Below are 27499 nucleotides of genomic sequence, written 5' to 3'. Positions count from 1 at the left end.
ATTATTTTAAAATAAAGTATTCAATTTATTTTTAAAAACACCTAGAAAGGCCAGGTAAAATAGGACATAAATCTTTTTTAGGTAAAGTTGAATGGAGCAATATTCCATTTTCATGGATAGGAAGGCTAAATATGGTCAAGATGTCAGTTTCTCCCAACTTGATCTTTAGATCCAATGCAATCTCGGTCAAAATCCCAGCATATTTTGTGGATAACAGCAAACTGATTCTAAAGTTTATGTGGAGAGGCAAAAGACCCAGCATAGTCCACACAATACTGAAGGAGAAGAGTCAGAGGACTAAAACTACTCGACTTTAAGACTTACTATAAAGGTACAGTAATCAAGACAGTGTATTAGTCTTGAAGGGATAGACAAATGGATCAATGAAACAGAATAGAGAGCCCAGAAATAGACCTCCATAAATGTAGTCAACTGATCTTTGACAAAGGAGCAAAGGCAATACAATGGAGCAAAGATAGTCTCTTCGACAAATGGTGCTAAAACTACTGGACATCCACATGCAAAAAACTGAATGTGGACACAAACCTTACATTAACTCAAAATATATAAAAGAACTAAATGCAAAACACAAAACTATAAAACTCCTAGGAGATAACCTAGGAGAAAACCTTAGATGACCTTAGGTATGGCAGTGACTTTTTAGATGCAACACCAAAGGCATGATCCATGAATAAAATAATTGATAAGCCAACTTCATTAAAATGAAAAACTTCTATTCTGCAAAAGATAATGTCAAGAGAATGAGAAGACAAGCCATAGACTTGGGGAAAATATTTGCAAAAGACATATTTGATAAAGGACTGTTATCCAAAATATGCAAAGAACTTGTAAAACTCAACAATAAGAAAACAAACAACCCAATTAAAAAATTGGGCAGAGACCTTAACGGACACCTCACCAAAGAAGGTATGTAGATGGCATATAAGCACATGAAAAGATGCTCCACATCATCTGTCATCAGGTAACTGCAAATTAAAATAATGAGAGACCACTATACACCTATTAGAATGGTCAAAATCTGGAACACTGACCACAGCAAATGCTGGTGAGGGTGTGGAATAACAGGAACTCTCATTCATTGCTAGTGGGAATGCAAAATGGTACAGCTACTTTGGAAAACAGTAAGACGGTTTCTTACAAAACTAAACATACTCTTACAATATGAGTGAGTGTTCATGTTCCTTGGTGTTTGCCCAAGGTAGTTAAAAACTTATGTCTACACAAAGACTTGCACACAGATGTTTATAGCAACTTTATTCATAATTGCCAAACTTGTAAGCAACCAAGATGTCCTTTGGTAAGGTGAATGGATAAATAAAATGTACATCCAGACAAAGGAATGTTATTCAACACTAAAAAGACATGGTCTATCAAGGCATAGAAAGACATGGAGAAAATTTAAATGCATATTACTAAGTGAAAGAAGCCAATCTGAAAAGGCTGCATACTATATGATTCCAACTATATGACTTTCTTGGAAAGGCAAAACTATGAAGACAGTAAAAAGATCAGTGGTTGCCAGGGGTTAAGGGTCGGGGGTGGGGGTGATGAGTAGATGGAATACAGAGGATATTTAGGGCAGTGAAAATACTCTGTAGGATACCATAATGATGGACACGTGTCATACATTTGTTCAAACCCATGGAATATCCAACTCCAAGCATGGGCCCTAATGTAAGCTGTGAACTTGGGGTGGTTAGGATGCGTCAATGTAGGTTCATCAATTGTAGCAAAGGCACCACTCTGGTGGGGAATGTTGATAATGGGGGAAGAAGCTATGCATGTGTGAGGGCAGGTGATATATGGGAAATATTGGTGCTTTCCCCTCAATTTTGCTGTGAACTTAAAACTGTTCTAAAAAAATTGTCTTAATAAAAAAACAGTAAAGTTGAACATACAAGAAATTAAATGAAATCTACAGAGCCAAAAAACAAAGAGGAAACTGAGGGCCAGACCAGTAAGTGCATAACTGATTTTGTGCCTACCCTGGGGATGGAGATGGGATTTACTGGTCTCTAGAACTCAGGCTTTTGAGTTTTAATTCCTTCACAGTCACAGGAGATCAAGTCTTGTGTGTATATGAGGCACAGTATAGGAACTCCAGCCCTAATTTAAAGACAGGACTGTTGAGGTCTATATACTTACTAAACAGATGGACTGGAAAAAAATAAAAGCCATACACCGACATAGGGAATTTAAATATATTGGTCTCAACATTAAATGAAAACAATTTTCCAATTTGGAACAATGGACCTACTCTCCCAAGAATTTGAGGTGCATGCATATTGACCTACATATGTTGTATATATTGAGTTGGATGTTTATATCCCATTTGATTGTGGAAGCCTTGAGGTGAGAAGTTAATATGAAAAGTAGTTTTGTTACCCTTGACAGCCCTGAGGTTACTGCAGTAGTAAAAGATATGGAGAGACGGGTCACCAAGCCAGGCTACATAGGATTCCTATCCCTATCAATAGAGCCCTGCTTATGATAAGCTTGCAATCTAAAATAGATAATACACCTGAAAATATTTGCGATGAATAAGCACCAGCCGGCACTGCATGGAATATTTAAGAGAGAAAAGTCATACAGTTATCTAAATCGATGCAAAGGTGGCATTTGATAAAATGAACACATTCATAATTGAAATGAAAAATCTTCTCACGCTAGGAATAGAGATGTACTCTCTTAGTCTATAGAATGTTACTGCATTTTCTTTAACATTAGATATGAGATCAGAATGGCTACTGTCTTTGTTCATATTCATTATTGTACATGAGGTCCTAGTCAGTATAAGGCAAGAAAAAGAAATACAAAGTATAACAATTAGAAAGGAAGAAGCAAAACTCTCATTATTCATAGACTACCTGATTGTCTAGACAGAATATCCAAGAGTATCTACACATAAAATAATAGGACTAATGAAAGAATTCATTAAGATTATTGGAAACAAAGTTAGTGCACAAATAACTATATGCTTACACAGTAGGAAAAACTAATAAGAAAGCAAATTTCAAAAGGACACCGTTTTTGCTACTTAAAAAATATAAGGTACCTTGTAATAAATTCAATAAAAGATATACAAGGCCTTTATGAAATATTTAAAAGCTCACCTAAATAAATGGAGATATATAATATGTTCATATTAGGAAGCCTCAATATCATAAAAATGCCAGTTTCTCCTAAATTATATTTAAATTAAATGTAATTTCAAGAGTCATATGGAAGTGCAAAGATAATAAAAACAGTTTTGAAGGAGAACAAAAGACTTGCCCAAACACTAACATTAAAAAAAATTTAACTATAGTAGTAGGATGGGCGCAAATAGGCCGATGTAGCAAAATCAAGAGCCCAGAAACAGAAGCATGCATATGTAGGATTTCAAGATGTCATGAAAAATTTGTGTAATTACACCTGAAACTAATCTAATGTTATATGCCAATTATACCACAATTTAAAAAATGGTGGAGAAAAGATGAATATTCAATACATGAGGTTCAAATATGATTGTTAATATCCAAAGGAAAATATTAGAAAATGTCAATCTATTAAAGGATAAATTCCAGGTGGATTAAAATCTACTTATAAAAAGCAAATCTTGAAAACATTTAGAAGAAGAATATATAGGAGAATATCTGTATGATCTCTGGGTAGTGAATTATGCCTTAACTAAGACAAAAAGAGCATAACTTGGGAAGGAAAATATTTATAAGTTTAAGCAGGCTTTGTATTGTAAAAATATATACTGTAAACCAAAAGAAGAGCATAGAATGGGAGAAAATCTTGATAATGAATATAACCAATAAGGGATTAGTGTCTGAGATATTTAAATACAGTAAAACAAAAGCAAAACAAACTAGTAGAAGAATGGGAGAAGGATATGAACAGGAAATTCACAGAAGGGGAACCTGCATAGTCAAAAACAAATGAAAATATTAACCGCATTAACAAAAAAAATGCAAAAAATACAAAGTGAGATATTTCATATTCTTCAGACTGGGAAACTTTTTAAAGTTAAAAAATGCCAAATATTGCCCTAGATGTGTAAATACAAGAACTTTTCTGCACTACTAATGGGGGTGAAAATTGGTATTCCCACTTTAAAGGGCAGTTTGTCATTATCTGGTACTAGTGAAGCTGTAAATGCCCACAACAGAACAGTCCCACTAGGGTATATATCCCAGAGAAACACGTGCAAATGTACCCTAAGTGATTGTATAAGATTGCTCATTGCAGAACCAACCTAAATCTTCATAGACTTTTAGGAAAATTGATCAATAAAAAGTAGAAAGAATTGATAAATTGAGCTATATTTATAAATTGGATTACTCTAGAGCCATAAAAATGAATGAATTAGAGATGTGTCTATCAACATGGATATTTTCAAAAACATAGTGTTGGGACAAAAAAAAAATCAAGCTGTGAAAGGTTATGTAAATTATGATACCATTTACTTAGTTACCTCTAACCAAAGGGAGGGAGGCAGGAGAATAAGATTGAGGAGGTTTGGCAGGGGGCTTCCACCATATTTGTAATGACACATGTCTTAAAAATAAATCTGAAGAAAACTTTCAAGAAATGATGACGCTTACTGGTGTGTACATGAGTTTGCATCATTCTCCCGACCTTTTTTGGACTTAAAACATTTCATAATAAAATAATTGTAGGAACCCCCAAACAGCTCTATCCTAAATATTGCTACTGTGTTTCGAGTCACCATTCCTGAAGTAGTACTTGCTTGATTTTTTCATTTTTTAGGACTTAACGCAGTATTCTTTAGTCTATTTGTGTACACATCTTAACCTATATTTTAAAATTTACCTCTAGGCCCGGGAATCTCCAAATTTTTGCTTGCTCCCTGAGCTCATCTAGTTTGAATACATATCTGAAGCTAAGGAAGATCTTAAACCAAATATAAAGATAAAATTAAATGAGAGAATAGTGTGTTCTGAGGTATGTACATTAAGGAAAGTGTATGGTGAGGCAATATTTGTACTCCAGCTTGGTTCCTGGCATAAGGCCAGGCCTGTGGTGCACCCACTCTTTCCATGATTCTGATAAGAAACAGGGACAGTAACGTTATTTCTCTGCATAAAAATTAAATTAGATTACTTCAAAGGAAAGGCAGTAGGGTTGTTAATAATTCTGTCTTTCCTGCTCCCCACCTTTTAGGCAGCCCCAAACCTAACATACCCACTCCCATATTGAGACGTTTCACTGTAATTTTGGAAGTACTCTGTGATTGTTAAGAAGGAAGCCTACTTCCCTTGGAAAGCTTATCAGGTCTCCTTATCCTGGAACAGCTTTAGAGACTCATTAAATTCTTCATAAATATTGAGCTTTTGTGGTCGAATTTTCTTGGAAGAGGTACGTGGAGGTGGTTACATAAAAACCAGACAAAAAGCTCTCCCAAAGCTTTAGAAGACCTTTCAATGCCTTCTCTTTTTATCAGAGTGCCCCTTTAAATTTATGATTTAGGAAAGGGAGTGAGTGTGGCTATTTTGCTCATTTCTTTCTTTGTGGATAAAGTTATTTCAGAATTTGATTACATTTAAATACACACTCAGTTCTTTTGCACTGTAAACCATACGCCAGCCAGAATGTCTCTTTCTCTCGCAGAAATTTGCAATTTGATATTCTAGTCAAGTGCCAACCATGGGAAAGACAGGTTTAACTGCTATTTTAAAAAATTAATATATTTCTATTCTTCAAAACATATGCTTCTTAGTTTTTAAGACACTAGTGTTTGAGTCAGTACATCAGCGAATGAATGCAATAAATTATAGTGCTATAAACTCCAGGGAAATTTTATTAATGTTTTTAATGTATCCTCATGTGGAATCAACATATGTTTTTTATATATTCATAAATTTATGGCTTCAAAAATCTTCAGTTTCAGGGTGTTATGAATGTTGTAGTGGATAGAAAATACATAATTGTGAAATGATGTTCTTGAATTTTCATATACTTCTGATAACCATTAGCTCTTGCAAATAATAATTAGAATGGAATTAAAAACTTGGAAGTGATATTTCTGCAGCTCAGTTGCTTTGAGCCAAAGGAATTATTTCCAGAATAAGCTGGCAGGTTCCTGCTTGGGGAATTAGGACTCCAGTGTCCTTAACTTTAAAATAACTTGCATTTCATTTTATGCCTGTTTCATAAAGTGGCCATTCATTTTCACACTAAATTGTAACCAAAGCATCCCACATCAGTAGAGGCCAGTCAGTGGGTTCAGTGTGTGTTAGGTTGGACAAAATGAAGTAGAACATGAAAAATGTCCACCAGATGGTTGGGGTAAAAAAAAAAACCTTACTGCTGACTTATTAAAGGAATTGAGGGATAATCCTACTGCATCTTTATATCCACATCCTAGTACATAGTAGGTTCACCATAAGAAGTCATTGGAGAAGGAATGTGTCCAAAATGGTACTTTATATTTTGAGAATTCATGAAATGAAATGTTCCTTTTTTCATATCACTTTACTGCAGTTATTGTAGCATTTTTAGTAGAGATATACTTACATTTTAGGTTTAGATTTTCAGGCCCAACACTCAAGATGCAAGTTAGTGCCTCACAATTAGGACATAGCAGATGGCAGTGGGGTGTAGACCACGACCATATGGTCTACACGGCAGGCCTGAGACACAAGCTGCCATCAGCAAATATGTTCTTTTCTCTTAGTGTTAAATTTTTCGAAATTGGTTTTGTTTTTCATTTAAATAACTAAAATTAAACAATTACTAAAAATGCATCTGAAAAATTATTTCTGAAGTTCTAATACACTTTTAAAGAAAATGTCATTCTTTGTAAGTTTCCACAGTTTTTTTATTCCAGTATTTAGATCAATTCAGATACTCTCTTAAGCCATGTTTTTTGTAATTTACCTGCCCCCTTGAAATTGGAATCAAAAGCTTTTGGGTTATAAGTCAGCATAATACAAGAAGATTTTGGTTATCACTTCCCCAATCTATTAGCTGCTTTCCTCAATTGGGGCTTTTCCAAAAAAAGCAGAGTACTTCAAATTACCCTTTCACTTTTTCTGTAATTTATTTTCTTCTTTTATCCACACATAATAAGCACAATGAAATAAGTCATGTAAGTAAATGACCTTGTCCACTGGCATAGCTGTTGTTTCCCAGGAGAATAGAGTCATATCCTTTTGACCAAGAGAGGTTGGTCAAAAGGATATGACTCCACCCTAATAAATTTTCTCCACCCTAATACATTTTTCCTGCCAGACTCCCAGTTTGGTGCTTCTGGAATGTTTAAAATTTAATGTAGCCTGGCTGAGAGTTTAATAAATTTGCAAGTCCTATACCTCTGATGAGTCACAGAGATGGAAATATACAGTGTTAGAAAACACTAAGACTGGGTCAGACTATTGCGATAATCTAGGAAGATGTTCTAAACTACAAGTCAAGAGAACTATATTAAAAAGAGGCAACTAATTGGACACTTCGTCTGTATTCCAGTTCAGAAATTTAAGTATCATTTAGGTAATGCTTTTGGAGGCAGCCGTAGTGCTGTTCTTTTCACTCCAAAATGCCTTTCTCCTGTATACTTTCTAAATCCCATTAGGGACTGCACCTCCCAGAAAACAGATATGAAGAGACTGAGGTACATGATGCAATTGGAGCAGAAAGTAAGCTGAGGATGGTATGAGATGTGGACGGAGAAGGGTGAGTTTAAGGATTGCAAAGAAAGAAAAGGCAGTATCAAAAAGTGTATCAGTGGAGTTCCTTGGTGGCCTAGTGGTTAGGATTCTGGGCTTTCACTTTCACTGCCATGGTGCAGGTTCAGTCCCTGGTCAGGGAACTGAGATCCCACAAGCTGCGTGGCATGGCCGGAAAAAAAAAAAAAAAAAAAAAAAAAAAGCGTACCAGACAATAAAATACAAAATAATCACTGCAGGAAAAAGAAAATCAGTCATGTGGAGGGATATCTGTAGGAGATTTCTTGGAAGTATAAGAGAAGGTCAAACAAATGAGATGTATATTAGAGAAAATCATAGATCAATAAGGAAATAATAGGAGCAGAGAAAGGGGCCTCTAACTTAAGAATTACAGATATTCTTGGAACAAGAGCAGTAATCAAAATTATAATCTGAGAATAAAATGTGGCACTGCAAGTAAAGACCTTGAGTATTCTAGTCAAAAAGGCCAAGCATTTTTAGTCAAAATCAATGAAAATAAACACACAACTAGGTACACCCTGACTATAATTTTTACTTCAAATAGTAACAAAACAAAACACTATATGCTTCCAGGCAGAAAAATAAAACACATGTGCAAAAGAATAAAAATCAGACTTCTCTTCTGTGAGTCTAAATGTCAGAGGTCAATGAAGTGTGTCTACAGTTCTGAGGAAAAAGGAACATGAAAAAAGTAATATATCTTGCTGCATTGCCTTTCCTATGTGAAATACAAAGTTTAATAATAATATGGGAGACATTTACCCTTCTTGAAAAAACAACCAATCAAATAATACTTAGCCAACCAAGAGTTAAAAACGCATACATGAAGAAGTCATAAGATAAAAGGAATGGCATTTGTTATCCATTTCTAGATACGTATCCTAAATGTGAACAAAAATGAAAGCATAAAGATGTTTAGCAAAGCATTATTATATAAAATAAGCAGCTCAGCAATCCTGCTTCTTAGTATTTGCCCAAGAGAAATGAAAAGTTTTGTTCACACAAAACCTGTATGTGAATGTTTACAACATTCTAGTTCATAATTGCTAAAAGCTGGAAACAATCCAAATATCCAGTTGGTGAATGGGTAGATAAACTGTTGTACATACACACAGTGGAATACCATTCAGCAATTAAAAAGGAGCAAACTGTGGATACACGCAACAACATGGGTGGATTTCTTACGTATTATGTTAAGTGAAAGGAGTCAGTCTCAAAAAACTATACACTGTATGATTCCATTTATGTGGCATTCTGGAAAAGGCAAAATTAATGGGGCAGAAAACAGACCAGTGGTTGCCAGAGGCTGAGGGTGGAGAGAAGCTGACTACAAGGGAGCAACCTGAGGGCATTTATGGGGTGATGGAGCTGTTCCACATGTTGATTGTGGTAGTGTTTACACAGTTGTATGGGTTTGTGAAAACGCATGAAATTGTGCACCCCCAAAAAGTGAATTTTAATGTATGTAAATTTTAAAAGTAGGGAAAATGAAGAGGCAGCACAAATACCCACAAAAGGTAATGTCTGTAGAACAATGTGAATATACTTACAACGCTGAAGAGTATACTTAAAAATGGTTAGGATGGTAAATTTTATGTTACGTGTATTTTACCACAATTAAAAAAATTCAAATTCAAAACTACAAAAAGAGTAATGTCTGTATTATGGACTATTACGTAGTCATTAAACAATTTTTTTCCAAGGAATTATTAATAAAATGGGAAAAGGCTATAATATTAGATTGAAATGAATACGAAGTTGAATGGGCTGTATGATTTCACAACTGTAAATAAATCAGGGCAGAAACACTGGAAGATGAAATGCAAGATTATTAAGGGTAAAGGTCTTGATGATGGGATTTTTAAAATATTTATTTATTTATTTATTGGCTGTGTCGGGTCTTAGTTGTGGCACGCGACATCTTTTGTTGTGGCACATGGGCTTTTGTTGCGGTGTGCGGCCTTCTCTCTAGTTGTGGCATGCAGGCTCATTAGTTGCCATGGACTCCAGAGTGGGCAGGCTCAGTAGTTGTGGCAGTTGGGCTTAGTTGACCAGAGGCAGGTGGGATCTCAGGTCCCCAACGAGGGATCAAACTGGTGTCCTTTGCATTGCAAGATGGATTCTTAACCACTGGACCACCAGGGAAGTCCCAATGATGGGATTAATGCTTGGTTTTCCTTCTTTATACTTCTTGGCACATTAGTAGTTTTCACTTACTCTTTTTGTAATTGATAAAAATAGAATCGTCAGAAAGTATGTGCAGTGAGTTATATACTGCTAAAATAGACTTGTTCAGTCATTTCATATAGGCTCATATTTAAATCACACCAGCAAAAAAGGATCTCTTTGGATCCACTTTTTAAAAGTTCTCTTCTTCCAGGGACTTCCCTGGTGGCACAGTGGTTAAGAATCCGCCTGCCAATGCAGGGGACACAGGTTTGAGCCCTGGTCTGGGAAGATCTCACATGCCGCAGAGCAACTAAGCCCGTGCGCCACAACTACTGAGCCTGCGCTCTAGAGCCCGCGAGCCACAACTACTGAGCCCGAGCACCACAACTGCTGAAGCCTTCGTGCCTAGAGCCCGTGCTGTGCAACAAGAGAAGCCAACGCAGTGAGAAGCCCGCGCACCGCAACGAAGAGTAGCCCCCGCTTGCCACAACTAGAGAAAGTCCGCACGCAGCAATGAAGACCCAACACAGCCAAAAAAAAAAAAAAGTTCTCTTCTTCCAGGACTAACTATTCTAAAACAAATTAACACTTGACTTTTAATTCAAGATGGCGAGATAAACCTGTGTTTAGCGTTTCTTGCTCCAAATTTGCAGTTGAATTGGCCAGGGACACATAAAGGGTAAAAACATAACTCCGTGGAAAAACTGGGAAAGATCCCATTCACAGATGAATTATCTTTAAGGAGTTAATGTAAAATACAGAGCAGCAAGCACTGCACTGAGGAGAGGACCTGCCAGATGGAATTCCAAACATCCAAAAGGAAAGCTTGCCTGGAAGATGAGTGGCTGGGTCCCAAAGCAAGTGGTTGGAGGAAAGGATAGTGTGTGGTCATCCCTGGAGGATTCTCAAGCATATACATACATGCGTATATGACTGCAGATCCTAGAGGGTCGGTATCCTAAGAAGTCCGCCCCAACACTATGTTTTGTAGCATTTGTTTAGTAAGGCTGGTGGCTGAAGTAAGATATAAGCATTGCCTCAGGCAAATTTCTGACAGAGACCATTGTACTGATTAGAGAGGGAGGTTTTAGAGGGCCCAGCTAACTTGGTGACCTCAGTGAGTGAGGAAGAGAAATTCCCTTTCAGGGACGTGCTACACAAATACTTCTACCTGTAGTTTTACCTTCTTTTTCATAGCAAAAGAAAACATATATGCACATATTACACACACACATACACAGTGTACATTAATTTCAGTGGTTATATAGACCCTAGGGTAAAAACCGTGCTTAAGTAATATTATTACATTAATTCAACTAAAGAATTCACTGTGTTTAATGTGACACTTCCATGAGACTTTTTGGCCTCCTGATCCTTGAAAGTTATTTCTTAGAATTTAAACTTTGAGTCTTTGAGGTAATGGGCACTAATAAAAGTTTTACGTGTGCCTCGTTTTTCACTTGTATTTTCTTTCCTGCTTGCAACTTCCATGAAATCCTTATTTTCTTTTTTTTCCTCAGGAATTGTGAAGGGCAGAATATTCGATACAAGACGTGCAGCAATCATGTAAGTTCCGTATGTAATAAAAATATATAATCGCATAAAATACATTCATGTTGGAAGTTATTATGTACCGTAAAGCTGATGGCCTCTTGGTACTCATTGTGGAAAATTGGAATATTCATTTAATTGATGACAGGTTTTGTATATCTCATACCTGCCATTTATACTACCCTTTTAGGCCACTTCGCATGTATGATCTAATTTGGTAAGCATTTAATAATTTCTGAATTCATAGAAACAATACATAATACTTGTAAATGCCTTCAAAGTTCAAAGTGCTCTATGTGTAGGATTTCACCTGACCCTCACAACTGTCTCTGAGATATTGGCATACGAGGTGTGGTTATTTCTTTATTTCAAATGAGGGGACTGGGACCGAGGGAGGTGAAATTATTTTCCAAAGGCCGCAAAGGAAGCATTGAACTTGAACTTGTCCTGTGCTGTTTCTCCTGCTCCAAAACACCTGTCCCACTCCCTGCAGACTGTGTTAAGGAGTACTGTAGGTGACTCAAGAAAACCACACCTGAGGAAGGGTTTGTAAACCTTGCTCTCATTCTACAGTATTCAACACAAACAAAAACTAAAATTCAAATATACAAATGTGCAATGCAAAATAAAATGTCAGAAAGCACCAATCCTATTTTCTACGTAAAACATTTCGGTTGTTTGTGATATATACCCAAATCAAAATGACAGGAATTCAAAGGAAATTCTGAAGATCTAAGTGAGATTTAGGCGTTTTTATTTTTAATTTATTTATTTTTTTTGCGGTACTCAGGCCTCTCACTCTTTTGGCCTCTCCCGTTGCGGAGCACAGGCTCCGGATGCGCAGGCTCAGCGGCCACGGCTCGTGGGCCCAGCCTCTCCGCGGCATGTGGGATCTTCCCGGACCGGGGCACGAACCCGTGTCGCCTGCATCAGCAGGCGGACTCTCAACCACTGCGCCACCAGGGGAGCCCAGATTTAGGTTTTTTATTTAAAAAATCCATTTTTCTCAATTAGCTATGTCATTTATTTTAAATGTTTCACTTACTGGAGGGACTGCCCATCTCTGTTCCTTCTCTGTCCTGGGCCAGTGTGAGACAGCAGTCCTGGGTAAGCATTTCTGTTCTATGGACCCAAACTTTTCCTCGTTGGACAGCCTCAAGCTCTAGACTTGGGGAGTGGAGAACAGGCAGTGTTAGCAGGACCTTTTGTCTGTGGAGCTCGAGCCACGTTTTCAGTCTGTTTTAATCAGTGGCGAAGCAGAAATGTTTCTCTCTCAAACTTTGGTGGGAAAAATCGTGCTTATTTATAGGGCACTCAAAATCCAATATCACCCAGCCCTGAGGTAGCCAGATTTGTGGCCACTATGTCCTAGGAGGGATTTTGGGAGACAAAGCAAATAGGTTTCACATGTCCTATGACAGGATGGACTTGAGGAATCGAGAGATACACATGCACGTGGTTGCACAATTAAATGAGCTGGAATCCAGGTGGGGATGAAGGAGGGAGAGAGGTTGACCGAGCACAGACACAGGCTGGCATTTAGGTACAAGCAGAGTCTAGCATTCGTTCTTTTTTTTTTTTAAATTAAATTAATTAATTTTGTTTATTTATTTTTGGCCTCACCACACAGCATGTGGGATCTTAGTTCACCGACCAGGGATTGAACCCGTGCCCCCAGCATTGGAAGCGTGGAGTCTTAACCACTGGACCACCAGGGAAGTCCCCTGGCATTCATTCTTACACCAGCACGTGGATGTATTAGCAGCCTCAGGGTTTTACACACAAGACGTTTCCATCTACTACCTTTTGCCTGGGTACATTTTATTTTTTAATTGCTGCTGCAACACATTACCACAAACTTGGCTTACAGCAATACAAATTTTTTATTATCTTACAGTTTTGGAGGTCAGAATTTGATATGGGTCTCACTGGGCTAAAATTAAGGTGTTGGCAGGGCTGCATTCCTTCTGGAGTCTCTAGGGAAGAATCCATTTCTTTGTCTTTTCCATTTTCTAGAGGCTGCCCACATTCCTTGGCTTGTGGCCCCTTTTTCCAACTTCAAAGCCAGCAACATTGCATCTCTCTGTCCATTTTTATGTAGTCACATCTGCCTGTGATCACAGCTGAGCAACGTTCGCCCACCTGGATAATCTCCCCCTCTCAGGGTCCTTAACCTTCGTCAAAGGATGCTTTGGGCAAAGCCCCTTTTGCCATGTAAGGTAACCTATTCGCAGGTACTAGGGATTAGGTTTTGACCATCTTTGGGGAGGTTGCATTATTCTGATTAACACAATGGGACAGCTCGGCTTCTCAGACAAATTGGTCTGGCAAATTCCTTGCAGTCATTCCAGAATAAATTTCACAACAGTATGCTATCAAGGAATATTCTGTGAAGCTATCTAGGGGAATTCATTTTAAATGTCCAGATCAAGATATTACATTCTGAGATTTCATTCTAGGGTTTCTCTCTCTCTGTCTCTCTCTCTGTCTGTGTGTGTGTGTGTGTGTGTGTGTGTGTGTGTGTGTGTGTGTGTGTGTGTGTATGTGAGAGAGAGAGAGAGAGAGAGAGAGAGAGAGACACTGCTCTAGCTAGTTCCATTCTGAGGTTTCATTCTAGGGTTTCTCTGTGTGTGTGTGTGTGTGTGTGTGTGTGTGTGTGTGTGTGTGTGTGTGTGTGAGAGAGAGAGAGAGAGAGAGAGAGAGAGAGAGAGAGAGAAAGAGACTCTGCTCTAGCTAGTTCCAAAAAGGCAGCTCTTTTCAACACAAGTGTTATAAGGGTCTAGGAGTGTTGCGCCATGCAATGTAGAGAGAAAAAATATAATCTACTAAAATTGGTGCATACTAGTTGCAATGGTTAGAACTTCGGTGCGCTTGAGTGAAGATCTGATGCCCCTGAGGCTCCAAGGGTCTTGGGAGTACACATGGTCTCTAATTGTTGTCCCCTTGGAAGAGTCTGCAGAAACCTTTACAACCTCCAGGCTGGTGAGAAATAGATGCTTAGGAGGTGGGAGCTAGTGGGGGAGGACAGCAGTGAAAATTTCACCATCTTCTATTTCTCAGACTTGGTGTCCTAAGAGAGTCCGTAGAGAGATTTCATAAGAAAATGACATTAATTTCTGTGCTTGCCATTGCAAGTGCAGAGTTTCCAACAAAATTCCTTACAGGGAAATAAGGGAGCCCTGTGGCAGGTCTTTCACATCTGTAGTGTTCAGGACACCCCTCCATCTCCATGCGCCAAGTGTCTGCAGCCGTGATACTCAAGCCCTGCTGTAGACCATATGTGGATAAAGGCAGTCCCAGCTGCAGTGTCCATGATCTGTAAGAAGTCTGTTCCTTTACAGGAGTGATTATACGGGTATATTCCATGGAATATAACATAGAAATGTTTCAAGGGCGTCAAGTGCCGTAAGTGGTTGTAACCACAGTGAACTCAGTGTATGAATATGGTCACATCTTGTTTTTTCTTTTTTTACATATAATTACTGGAGATGCTTCCTGCTTTATTAGTTAGGGATTTAGAATAACCCTCTTGAAATCTTCATCTCTCTTATCACCCCGAGGAGTCCAGAGAGCAGGGGTGGGAACTACTCTGCAGCCTATCTCAAGTGGAGAGAGAACTGAGTTGTCAGCCCTGCTGTTGCTTCTCCCTGTCTTCCAATGGCCTCACTGAAGATGCGCCACGCTCGTTCACTTTCCCTGGGGATGGGGCTCATCACCCACTCTTCTGAAGGAAGCTGCCTTTAGTGATTCCCAGGTCAGGCACTCTTTTGAGGGAAACTTGCTTCGTGATTCAAAGATGCTCACACCTATACTTCTGGGGACCTGAGCATCCCATCTGATGGGAGCGCAGGATCTCCCATTCCCATCCAAGCGATGTCACCATCAGTGGCCACATAGGGAGGTGAACTGTGCTTTATGGAGAAGCAGAAGACACCGCCGGTGAGCCCCAGAGACCTGACATTCAGTCCTATTCCCGAGGTTGCTAATTCTTCTGTTCCTCCACCTGATTATTTGAAGGCTCAGGCTCTCAGCCTCCCTCCGGACCATGGAGTTTGTCACATGTGTATCAGCTTTCTAACCCCTAACCAAGATCAGTAATAATATTAATAGCAAACAATAATAGCTCAGAGTTATTAAGTACTTCTTAAATGCTAGGTAGGCATTGTTCTGAGTGCCTTTTCATGAATAAATAAATTTAATGCTCATAATCCCTACAGAGTAGGTGTTATCTTTATCTCCACTTTTACAGGGGAGGACATTTAGGTAACCTGCACAGGATCACAGAGCTGAACTTAATCCCAGGCAGTCAGGTTCCAGGCTCCTCGGAAGTGTGCGCTCTTGATCACTCTGCTACAGCATCATGCTTCTTTTTATTCATTCATTCATCCATTCATTCGTTTATTTATTTACTTTTTACATCTTTACTGGAGTGTAATTGCTTTCCAATGGTGTGTTAGTTTCTGCTGTATAACGAAGTGAATCAGTTATACATATACATATGTTCCCACATCTCTTCCCTCTTGCGTCTCCCTCCCTCCCACCCTCCCTATCCCACCCCTCCAGGCCGTCACAAATACATGGAATTTAAGAAAAAAAAATGTCATGAAGAACCTAGGGGTAACACAGGCATAAAGACACAGACCTACTAGAGCATGGACTTGAGGATATGGGGAGGGGGAAGGATAAGCTGGGACAAAGTGAGAGAGTGGCATGGACATATATACACTACCAAACGTAAAAGAGATAGCTAGTGGGAAGCAGCCGCATAGCACAGGGAGATCATGCTTCTTGGAAAGAAGTGTGAAGAGGTCTCAAGCTTTGTCAGATAATGACATGACACCCAGACAGCAGCAAGGTCACTTCTAACAGCCCAGGAGCACATGAATTGCAGAGGTAATTGCAGGAACATTACACTTTCCTATACCATTATAGAAACTTCAACCCCAAGAACAGTAGGAAGGGCCTTCTGAATATGCACAGCTGGCCAGGGACAAAGGTCAGAGAAGGGCAGGGAGGGAGCTGGAGACAGAGGCAACTGAAATGATCTCCTCCATGCCCCTGGGCCTTCCGCTCCAGCAGCCCAGGAGGGATCCCCAGCACAGGGGAGGATCTGGCTTAACGACCCTGACAGATACATTTCTGACCTCTGCCCACGTCAGCGTCAGCGGAAGACAGGGGAAAAAAAGCGGAAGACAGGGAACCTGGGGAAAAAGCAGGTTCCAGGCATTCAAGGGACGATTGAAAGTTCTTTTGTTTTGGAGTCTGGATGTGTTAGGGACGTGCATTCAGAGCTCATAGACGAAGAAATTCCACTCGTGGTATGTAGGAACCCATGCTTCACGTGGCAGAGTGGGAGGCGTGACCAGGAAACGAGGACCACACTTCCCTCCCTGAGAAATCAGGCATCGGTTCAGCGGCTCTCCCTGCATTCATTCTGTCAGGGGAGATGGGACTTTGGGCTGAAGGGCCAGGGAGATTAGGGGAACAGAACATGCCTATGTGCAGTACTGGGGCTCCAGGTAACCGCCATCTTCAGACATGACCCTCTGATCAGCACTCAGCATGGGCTCTTCCAGCCAGGGCTGGGCCCCAGAGGCCTCAGGAAAGAACTATCCTTATCAGGGGTATATAGAGCAAGTGGAGAAGTTGCAAGGGCAGTCATGCATGTCAGCAAGGAGGCCTAATGCCTGAATTCACTCACTACTTGTATGTTTTTATACCAGGGTATGTGAAATTAAAGGTAAAGCTGGGAGAAAGCAAAGGGAACATATTTTAAAAAATAAGTGTATCGTCATTTGGTAAGAGTGTTTTTGTAGCATGAACGCATTTTTTATATGGGCACAGAGGGAGGCATGGTTAATTCTGCACAGTGGGGTCCCTGGGCTCCCTGACAGCCTTCCAGAAGAGGTGACATTTGATGTGACCCTTGAAAGATCTTTTATACTCTGGATCCCATGAATGGCTAATTTCTGACAGTTTTCTCTTAGAGGATTTTTATTTTTTTATTTTTTTCCATTGCCATTTCTTCTACTCTGGGCTAGGGCCACTTCCTCTCAAATCTATGTGCAGAACTCCAGTCCATCCTGCTACCATACTGGCCCTCCTAAAATGCTACCTATTCTATCCCTTTTTAATGTTGCTCTCCTCTGTGGATCCCTGTTGCTTTTAATTCCTCTTACTTGCATTTCAGGACCTCCAAAAGATGGTAAGATTTACATCTTATTCAACTCACAAGTTTCACCCTGGCTGGACAAGGCTGTGCCTCATAGATACTGAATTTATTTTTGCTCTTTCTTTTTTGCTTATATCGTTTCTCATATCTTGTCCTATTCACATCACATCATCCTTCAGATCCCTTCTGAAATGTTACTTATTCATGATGCATCATTTGCTTATTCTAGCTGATAGTAGCCACCTACAATAATTTACTTTTATGCTAGAAAATTTGGCATTTGTTATATAAGAGGATCACGAAATTTAACTCATACTATAACATGGATATGAAGATAAAATGTTCATATTTGCTTATACAGAAATGGTGTTTCTCCTGAGTCCCTACTCACTGCTTATCTAGGAGGAAAATTAAATATCTAACCCAAATTAAAGCTTGGTCCACTCCTATTACATAAATCATCTCTTAGGTAATGGTCTGTCTCTCTTAAATAAAATTACTCAGTTTCAGGGCTTCCCTGGTAGCTCAGTGGTTGAGAGTCCGCCTGCCAATGCGGGGGACACGGGTTCGTGCCCCGGTCCGGGAAGATCCTACATGCCACGGAGCGGCTAAGCCCGTGAGCCATGGCTGCTGAGGCTGCGCGTCCGGAGCCTGTGCTCCGCAACAGGAGGGGCCACAATAGTGAGAGGCCTGCGCAACACAAAAAATAAAAAATACTCAGTTTCTTAGATAATCCTCCTGTCTTGGCTTCTCTCCCTAAGTTGTCCATACAGGTTTATGTATTCTCATGGCTTTAGGGAGGAAAGGGGGAGGAAAGACCCCTGTCTTCAGAATGGTCCTCAAATGGGTGCTGGTTGTTATCTGCTGTGTTTACTCCCTTTTCCCCTCCCTCTCCTTCTTCCCCTCCCCCTGTCTCTTCCCCTGCTCCTCCTCCTTCTTCTTTTCTATGCCTCCCAGGCTGGCTACCCACTCCTGACTGAGTCAGGTCTTCCTGATCTAGGATTTATTGTTTCCTTATTAGATTTACTCTTTCCTTATTAGCTCCATTTATTCACTTTTCAGTCTAACTCTTGGATAACAATTTTATGTCCTTCATTGCAAAGTCCTCCTGTAAGTCTACAAATTCCAGTAATAAATAACCCACTGTTTCAATGCATTCCATGCACATAGATGGGACATCTCCAATAAGATAACAAGCTCACTAGGGAGCTGATGGATTATATTCTTCTTTTGTGTTCCTTACAGCATGTCACCTAGGCAAAACCCATAAAGTACATTTAATAAATAAGCGTTGTCTTGAACTTAACTAATAGGAAGAAATGCTTCTCAGGGAAAGGAAAGCAGATGGATGTTTGGCATCCAAGATTCCTGAATGTCAACTAAACTTTAGACACAAGAATCCCTAGATTGTCTTGAGCCAGGGCATGCGACCCATCTGAACCAGACTAGACAGACGTAGTGTTGACAGTGGAAGAATGCCATGTAAATGGAAGCATTTAATGTAAGTAGTCAACGTCCCCCAAGATTACTAGAAAGCAGTATCATATAATGGAATGCTTGTTTCTTTGGGAATCAGTCTTGGCTGTGTCATACTCTAGTTGTATGCCTTTGGGCTAGTGACTAAAGACTTTTTGTATCACAGTTTTCTCCATTTATACAAACGAGGGTAATGATAATCCTCACCTACCTCGCTCAAAGGGTGGTAGTGAAGAGAGAATGTCAGTAATATTTCCTGGTAAACTAGAAAGCATGGGCTAGATATACGGCGGTCTTAATCAGGGATCATCATTTGTAAGGAACAGAAACCCACTCAAATTAGCTCAAGAAAAATGGGATTCACTGGATGGGTGAGTGGATATTTAGCGGAATTTAGGAATGAGCATATCTTGAGGGCCTGGACCCGGGAATCAGAAAGTGAAGCCCAGGTTACTTACTCCTTCAGCTGAAACCCATGTTTTATTATCTGACCTTTCATGTCTAATTCGTTGCTCTTGCTGTGGGAACTGGCTCACTTTGCTTCAACATGCATCACATAAAAGAAATGGCTAGCCCAGCCCAGATTGATGTGAGTTTTCACCTCCAGCTCTTTTGTTGCGATTCTGAATTCCTGGGAAATATTGACCTGGCGTGGACCAGATGTTTGCCTCTGATAATCAGCTGTGGCCAAGGAGGCTAGGTCGCACATACAAACCTGGCCACCCCTTCACAAGGGCTCAGTTTAGGCTGGCTTCTGTTAATTAACCATAGTTGATTTTGTGAAACTTCTTTGGTTTGAGGAGTTTAAGACGTTCAAGAGTCAGACAGCTAGCACTTGTATTTCCTCAAGTGTGCAAGTGAGCCTAATGCAAGGGAAGTTGTTTTTACCCTGCTCTCTTATACTCTCTGGGTTTCAAAGAGTCAGATACAGAAGAAATTGACCCTGATTGAGGAAAGAGGAGGTGATATAATTTTGTCACTCATGATCTTCTCTATGGCTAGATGGAAGATGTCCTCATTCCAAGACAGAAATGGCATCCAGTTTTAATCTTCTGCAGTTTGATACTTTCTTCCATAGGTGTGACCTAGCTTAAGGGTTAATTTTGTGAAAACAAAGAAAAATGTGGATGTAATAGAAGATTTTGAAATGATTCACAGGAAAGTAATACAACTAATTTCAGGGGAAAGTCTACTAATTATATTTTACTTACTCCCTACCTACTTCCAAAAAGGATTTTAGGCACTTTATCAAGGCCCAAAGCATAAACACAGTAAAATACAAAAGTTAAGTAGTAAAAATGGGATAAATAGAAGAAATTATATTTTAAAATTCTGGCTGATAATTTGTTAATAACTATTTGTGGAAAAATAAAGTTAGAGTTCTACCTCACCCCATAGATCAAAATACATTCCAAATGTAATAAAGAGTTAAACATAATTGCTAAACTATAAAGGAACTAGAAAAATACATTTAAGTATTTATCTGTTTTCAGGGCAGGGAGGGAAAAGCATATCTCATTAGTAAAGAAAGAAACCTTAAAAGGAAATATGAATAGAGCTGACTACATAAAAATTCAAAACTTCTTGACTTCACAAAGCACCAAAAACAAGATTAAATGGGGAAAATATTTCTAATACAAATGACAAAAAATCAATAACTTCACTATGAAATTTAATAGCTTTATCTGTTAAAAATAATAAAAACACAAACCTTCCAATAGATAAATGAAGGACAGAAAACAAGAAATTTTTGAAGAATGAATACAGAAAGCAAATATACATGAAAAGATATTAAACCTAAATAATAAGGAAATGCAAATTAAAATGTTGAAATTCTATGTAACACGTATGATTGGAAAAAAATTTTAGAAAATTATAATACCCAAACTGAGAGGAGGTACTGAGAAAAGGGAACTTATATAGCCTGATGATAATAATAAGACCTTCCTGGACGGCAATGTGGTAATATTTTGAAAAGCTCATGAAACACACTCTTTTTCTCAGAAATTTCATTTCCAGATTTCATTTCCAGAAATTTGCCCTTGGGAAATAATCAAAAATTTGTGTAAAGATTTATGTATAAGCAAAGAATCTTTGTTATTTATTCTTTTTTTGAATAGAAACTATTCCCAAAGTTTTTACAATGAACATTTATTTCTTTTGCAATAAGAAAAATAAAAATAATATATTGCCTTTCTGTATCTATTTTCTTTAATTGGGAAATTTGTATACAATGAATTCATTCCCATTAATTGGGAAGTTTGTGCTCAACTTTGTTTTGTTTTTGTTTTTTTTTAATTGAACATTTATTTGAGATAATTGTAGATATACATACAGTTGTAAGAAATAATACACAGACGTCCCATGTTGCCTTTATCCAGTTTCCCACAATGGTAAGATTTTGCAAAACTATATACAGTATCAGGACCAGGATATTGATATTGACACAGGCAAGATAAAGAATAACTCCAGGGCTTCCCTGGTGGCGTAGTGGTTGAGATGCTTAAGATGTAATCATGTGAGCAAGATTGGGGGTTTGGCATTTTTCACTCAGCTTTAGTTGCTACGTGGCATGTGGGATCTTCCCGGACCAGGGCTGGAACCCGTGTCTCCTGCAATGGCAGGTGAATCCTTAACCACTGCGCCACCAGGGAAACCCTGACTATTTTAAATAATCTTTACGCTGAATTGTCTTATTGTTTTGCTTTGTTTGTTGCTGAGCTTTTAGAATTAATTGGCTTATTTGGAAGAATAAATGAAAAACAATTATTAGTATAATATAATCTAAAACAAGTGTCTTCTAATAATTTTAAGCTAACATTATTGTACTTTGGGGGTGATTTGTCCTTCTGGGGAAACTTGTAAAAATAATAAGCTCCCTTATCTAAAGTTTCAAAAGTACTTTACCCCTGTGTCTATTTGCAGCCCTGTATTGAGTAGCCATTATTTCTTGTTTATCACCTTCTAGTTTGGATTTAACTAGATTTGAAGTCATTATTAGGTACTGCTGAATGGCCATTACAGCTTTTTGGAGTTGCTTCTCAATTTTTATTCTCTATGCCTAACTTACAAGGACTCCTTCCTCTTGTTTTTTTTTTATTGGAGTATATTTGCTTTAAAATGTTGTGTTAGTTTCTGCTGTACGACAAAGTGACTCAGCTATATGTATCCCTTCCCTCCTAAGCCTCCCTCCCACCCCACCCCCCATCTCACCCCTCTAGGTCATCACAGTGTGCTCAGTTTTGAAGAGTAAAGTAACATTTTTATCATCCAGCATGTTGCTTTGGAAATATCTGATGAGATTGATTAGTAATTAAATAAAAAGACCCTTGAGTCATCAAGACTTGTACAAACACTTTGTCCTATTATTATGAGAACTCCTTGGGGTATTAACTTGGGATTTATTTGCTTTTGTTGTAGACAGAATTTGAAAAAGCCTCATTATCTCTTTCCATTCTAGAGCCTGTTGAATGCAGGCACTGGGTACCAGTAAAGAGCGATGGCTGGGGGTCTGAAAACAAGAGAGGAAAGGTGATGAACTAAATAACAACGACAAAAGCAATGAAACAAACACAAGTCCCCACAGAGCACAGCAGTTTGGGGCCAGTTAGTAACAATCCTTTACATTGAAATGGCCCCTAAAGGCATGGAAGATAATTAGTATTTCCTATGAAGACCTTAGGTCACCTGGAAAAATCAAAAACATTCCATTTTCCCTTGTCTCAGAAAGCAGGAGGTTGTGTAATGCATTTGAAAATTTATATTCAGTATGGTTAAAATAGAGCACAATTTGGCATTTAAGTATGGTAAACTTTAATTAACTGGAGAAAACAACCTGGGTGGAAAAATAATCAGAATAAATGAGGTGATCCCCTCCTTTATCACAGAGGTACCAGTAGAATTCCATACTACAGATTCTGTTTTGAAGGAAAAAAAAGGAAAAAGTGAAGGAATGAAGTGACTTCTGGGAGAGAAGCAATTGGGGTCTGCTCTCATGGGACTCAGGTACACTTGTTCAGCCTTCTGCTGGCCCATCTCACTGGATGATGTACAAGTGGCCCTTTTTCTCTGCCCCCAGGACTGCCCTCCGGATGCGGAGGACTTCAGAGCCCAGCAGTGTTCAGCCTACAATGATGTTCAGTATCAGGGGCGTTATTACGAGTGGCTTCCAGAGTACAATGATCCTGCTGCCCCGTGTGCGCTCAAGTGCCACGCACGGGGACAGAACTTGGTAGTGGAGCTGGCACCCAAGGTCTTGGATGGAACTCGTTGCAATGCTGACTCCTTGGACATGTGTATCAGCGGCATCTGTCAGGTAAGCCACACCTACTTCCTGTACCCCCTGGTTCAAGGATGTGCCACGACCACTCTCCGTAATCTTTTTCTTCTGCACTTTTGTTCACACAGATGAAATATTGTCTTTGATCGTTTTAATGTAAAATTTTTTTAGGGAGTGTTACTCACCTGTAGCTTATGTTTTACTTATTTAAAATAGTGTAAATTTTGCCCCTGTAGAATCAAAAGATTGCAATATATGACTTGTGGTGTTTCTAGATCAGTGGTTCTCCAACTTGAAAGTGCATCGGAATCCCATGAAGGACTTGTTAAAACACAGTGTTCTGGGCCCCAGTGACAGAGTGTCTGATCCAGTCGGTCTGGGGTAGGGCCTGAAAATGTGCATTTCTAACAAGTTCCCAGGAGATGCTGATGTTCCTGGCCCAGGGACCCCACTTTGAGAATCACTGCTTTGGAAGGCTAATATTGATAGGTTCTCTGACCTTTCTTATTAAAACTAATTCATTGTTTTGGGTCTTTGGGAGCAGTGACTTATATATTAATTAATTAGCATGAATGTGTTCCAGCAGACTTTTTCAGAGTGGACTTTGGAGAGCTGCAGTGAGTGTGTCTGAGGTATAATCCCCCACGGCTTGTAATGGGTCTGAGGATCCAGGGGACTATGACAGGCTGCTGAGACAGTATGGGGATAGTAGGGAAAGGATAAGATTCCACCCCATTCCTTTGATCACTGGAAAAAAAAAAATGTAAACATAATGAATGCCTAGTATTCCATCTACCCTATTATGTTCATAACAAAAATGGTAGTAACAGTAGCAAATGAACCTAACCATCTACTAAGTGTCAGACACTGCCAGGCATCTCTGACTTCATATGCTTTGATGAACTGTGGTCTTGTTCCTCAGACTAGTTTCTCCTTCCTACATCTTTTCATCTAGAAATCGGCTTCCAGTTGCTCACCACAAAACCGTGGAGTCATTCTTGATTCTTCTCTTTCAATCCACACACCTCATCCATTGTCAAGTCCTGTCAGTTCTACCTCCAAAGCCTCTTTTGAATCCACCATTTCTATCTCCACTGATTTCCTTCCTAGTCCAAGCCCCGCATTAGCTCTGACCTAAACTACAATAGCCTCCTGTCCTGATCTCCCAGCTTCCAACACTGTCCCCATTTGATTCATTCTCCACACAGCAGCCACACCGATTGTCTTAAAGCCTAAATTAGTTTTTAACTCCTCCCACCAAAATCCCTAAATGGCTTGTCATTGCATTGATGACGACATCCAGGATCCTTGCTTACCTTGCCAGGCTCTTCCTGAACTCTTCTCTCCCCTTCCCCACCTTTTTAAAAAAGGACTTAAAGCTTTTTAGGTTCAGAGCAAAACTGAGTGGCAGGTACTGCTGTTTCCCATACACCCCCTGCCCGCACACATGCAGAGCCTCCAGCATTTTCAACACTCCCCCACCAGAGTGGTTCCTTTATTACAAATGATGAACCTACATTGGTGTATCATAGCCACCCGAAGTCCATAGTTTCCATTAGGGTCCACTCTTGGAGTTGGATATTCCGTGGGTTTGGACAAAAGTATAATGACATGTATCTGTCATTGTGGTATCATACAGAGTATGTTCACTCCCCTAAAACTCCTCTGTGCTCTGCCTACTCATCCCTCCCACTCTTAACCCCTGGTAACCACTGATCATTTAACTTCCTCCATAGTTTTGTCTTTTCCAGAATGTCGTATAGTTGGAATCATACAGTGCAGGCTTTTCAGATTGGATTCTTTCACTTAGTAATACGCATCTAAATTTTCCCTCTGTCTTTTTATCACTTGATAGCTCATTTCTTTTTAGTGCTGATTAATATTCCATTGTCAGGATGTGCCACATTTTATTTATCCATTCACCTACTGAAAGACATCTTGGTTGCTTCCAAGTTTCGGCAATTATGAATAAAGCTGCTATAAACATCACGGGCAGGTTTTTGTATGGACGCAACTTTTCAGTACATTTGGGTAGATACCAAGGAGTGTGATTGCTGTATCATGGTAAGAGTATGTTTATTTTTGTAAGAGAGTCTCAAACTGTCTTCCAAAGTGACTGCATTTTGCACTCCTACCAGCAATGAGTAAGAGTACTGTCATTCCACATCACCTCCAGCATTTGGTGGTGTCATTGCTCCAGATTTTGGTCATTTTAATACGTGTGTAGGGGTATCATATTGTTGTTTTAATTTGCAGTTCCCTAATGACATGTAATGTTGAGCATCTTTTCACATGCTTATTTATCACCTATATATCTTCTTTGATGTGGTGTCTGTTCAGGTCTTTTGCCCATTTTTTAATTGGGTTGCTTATTTTCTTATTGTTTAGAGTGATTTATATATTTTGGATAACCGTCCTTTATCAGATGTGTCTTTTGCAAATATTTTCTCCCAGTGTGACTGGTCTTCTTGTTCTCTTGACAGTGTCTTTTACAGACCAGAGGCTTTTGATTTTATTTTATTTTCATTTAGTTTTTTAAGATTTTTTTTTGATGTGGACCATTTTTAAAGTCTTTATTGAATTTGGTACAATATTACTTCTGTTTCATGTTTGGGTTTTTTGGCTGCGAGGCGTGTGAGGTCTTAGCTCCCCAAACCCGTGGGGATCGAACCCGCACCCCCTGCATTGGAAGGCGAAGTCTTAACCACTGGACCACCAGGAAAGTCCTGAGGCTTTCGATTTTCATGAAGTCCAGCTTATCAGTAATTTCTTCCAGTGATCATGCTTTTGGTGTTATATCTAAAAAGTCATCACCATAGCCAAGGTCACCTAGGTTTTCTTCTAGGTTACCTTCTAGGAGTTTTATAGTTTTGTGTTTTACATTTAGGTCTATGATCCATTTTGAGTTAGTTTTTGTGAAGGATGTAAGTCTGTGTCTAGATTCATTTTTTTGCATGTGGATGTGCAGTTGTTCTAGCACCATTCATTGAAGAGACTATTTTTTCCATTGTATTGCCTTTGCTCCTTTGTCAAAGATCACTTGATTGTATTCATGTCAGTTGATTTCTGTGCTCTCTATTCCGTTCCATTGATCTATTTGTCTACTCTTTTTCCAATACCATACCATCTTGATTACTTTGGCTTTATTCATAAGCCTTGAAGTTGGGCAGTGTTAGTCCTCTGACACTGTTCTTCTCCTTCAGTATTGTGTTGACTGTTCTGGGTCTTTTCCCTCTTTATGTAAACTTTAGAATCAGTTCGTTAATATCCACAAAATAACTTTGTGGAATCAAGTTGGAAAGAGCTGACATCTTGATAATATTGAATCTTCCTATCCACAAAAAAGGAATATCTCTCCATTCATTTAGCTCTTCTCAATGTTTTCCACCTGCTGGATCTGTCCTCTTTCTGATAGAGAGGTGTTGAGGTCTCCAGCTGTAGTAGTGGATTCATCTACTTTTCCTTGCAGTTCTGTAGGTTTTTGCCTCGTGTGTTCTGGCATTCCATTGTTAGGTGTATGCACATTAAGAATGTTATGTTTTCTTGGAGTATTGACACCTTTATCATTACATAAATGCCCTTGATAACTCCCCTTGCTCTGAAGTCTGCTCTGTCTGAAATTAATATACCTACCCCTGCTTTATTTTTATTAATGTTAGCATACTGTGTCTTTCTCCATCCCTTTACTTTTAATTTATAGATGCTTTTATATTTAAAGTGTGTTTCCTCAGACAACAGATAGTTGGATCTTGTTTTGTGATCTGCTATGACGTTCTCTGTCTTTTGAATTGGTACATTTAGACTCACTGCCATACCCCAGTACCCTGACAACGTCTGGCCCCATCAAAGGTCCTCACTTAAAAACTGGTTGAATAAATGAGTCTTATCTACTCGCAGATGCGGAGGCTTTTCGTAACTCTTGGTCGTTCTTTCATTTCTCTCTCAGCCTCCAATCCTGAATTTTCTAGTTCAAGCTTGATATCCATTCTGGGAGATTCCGCAAATTCCTCCAATACACCGTCGGAATTCCTCCAATCCCCACCCCTTCTCAAATGAACTAGTATTGTTCTTCCCAGATCCACTGGTTATTCTAACTGCTACTTCTATTCATGTCTGCTTATGACACCACAATTC

General features: G+C 39.2%; 1 protein-coding gene across 1 annotated transcript in view; it reads left to right on the top strand.

Annotated features, from left to right (window-relative positions):
• Window positions 1-27499, top strand: part of ADAMTSL3 (ADAMTS like 3) — a 387063-nt gene that overhangs the window by 133153 nt on the left and 226411 nt on the right. Inside the window, 2 exon segments of the mRNA XM_032622232.1 lie at window positions 11408-11453; window positions 23165-23401. Of these exon segments, the coding sequence (XP_032478123.1) occupies window positions 11408-11453; window positions 23165-23401 (283 nt within the window).

This window comes from Phocoena sinus, chromosome 2 (assembly GCF_008692025.1).
Source record: "Phocoena sinus isolate mPhoSin1 chromosome 2, mPhoSin1.pri, whole genome shotgun sequence".
Taxonomy (NCBI): Eukaryota; Metazoa; Chordata; class Mammalia; order Artiodactyla; family Phocoenidae; genus Phocoena; species Phocoena sinus.
Note: the sequence above shows the minus strand (reverse complement) of the source record. Positions and strands in the feature narration are given on the sequence as shown.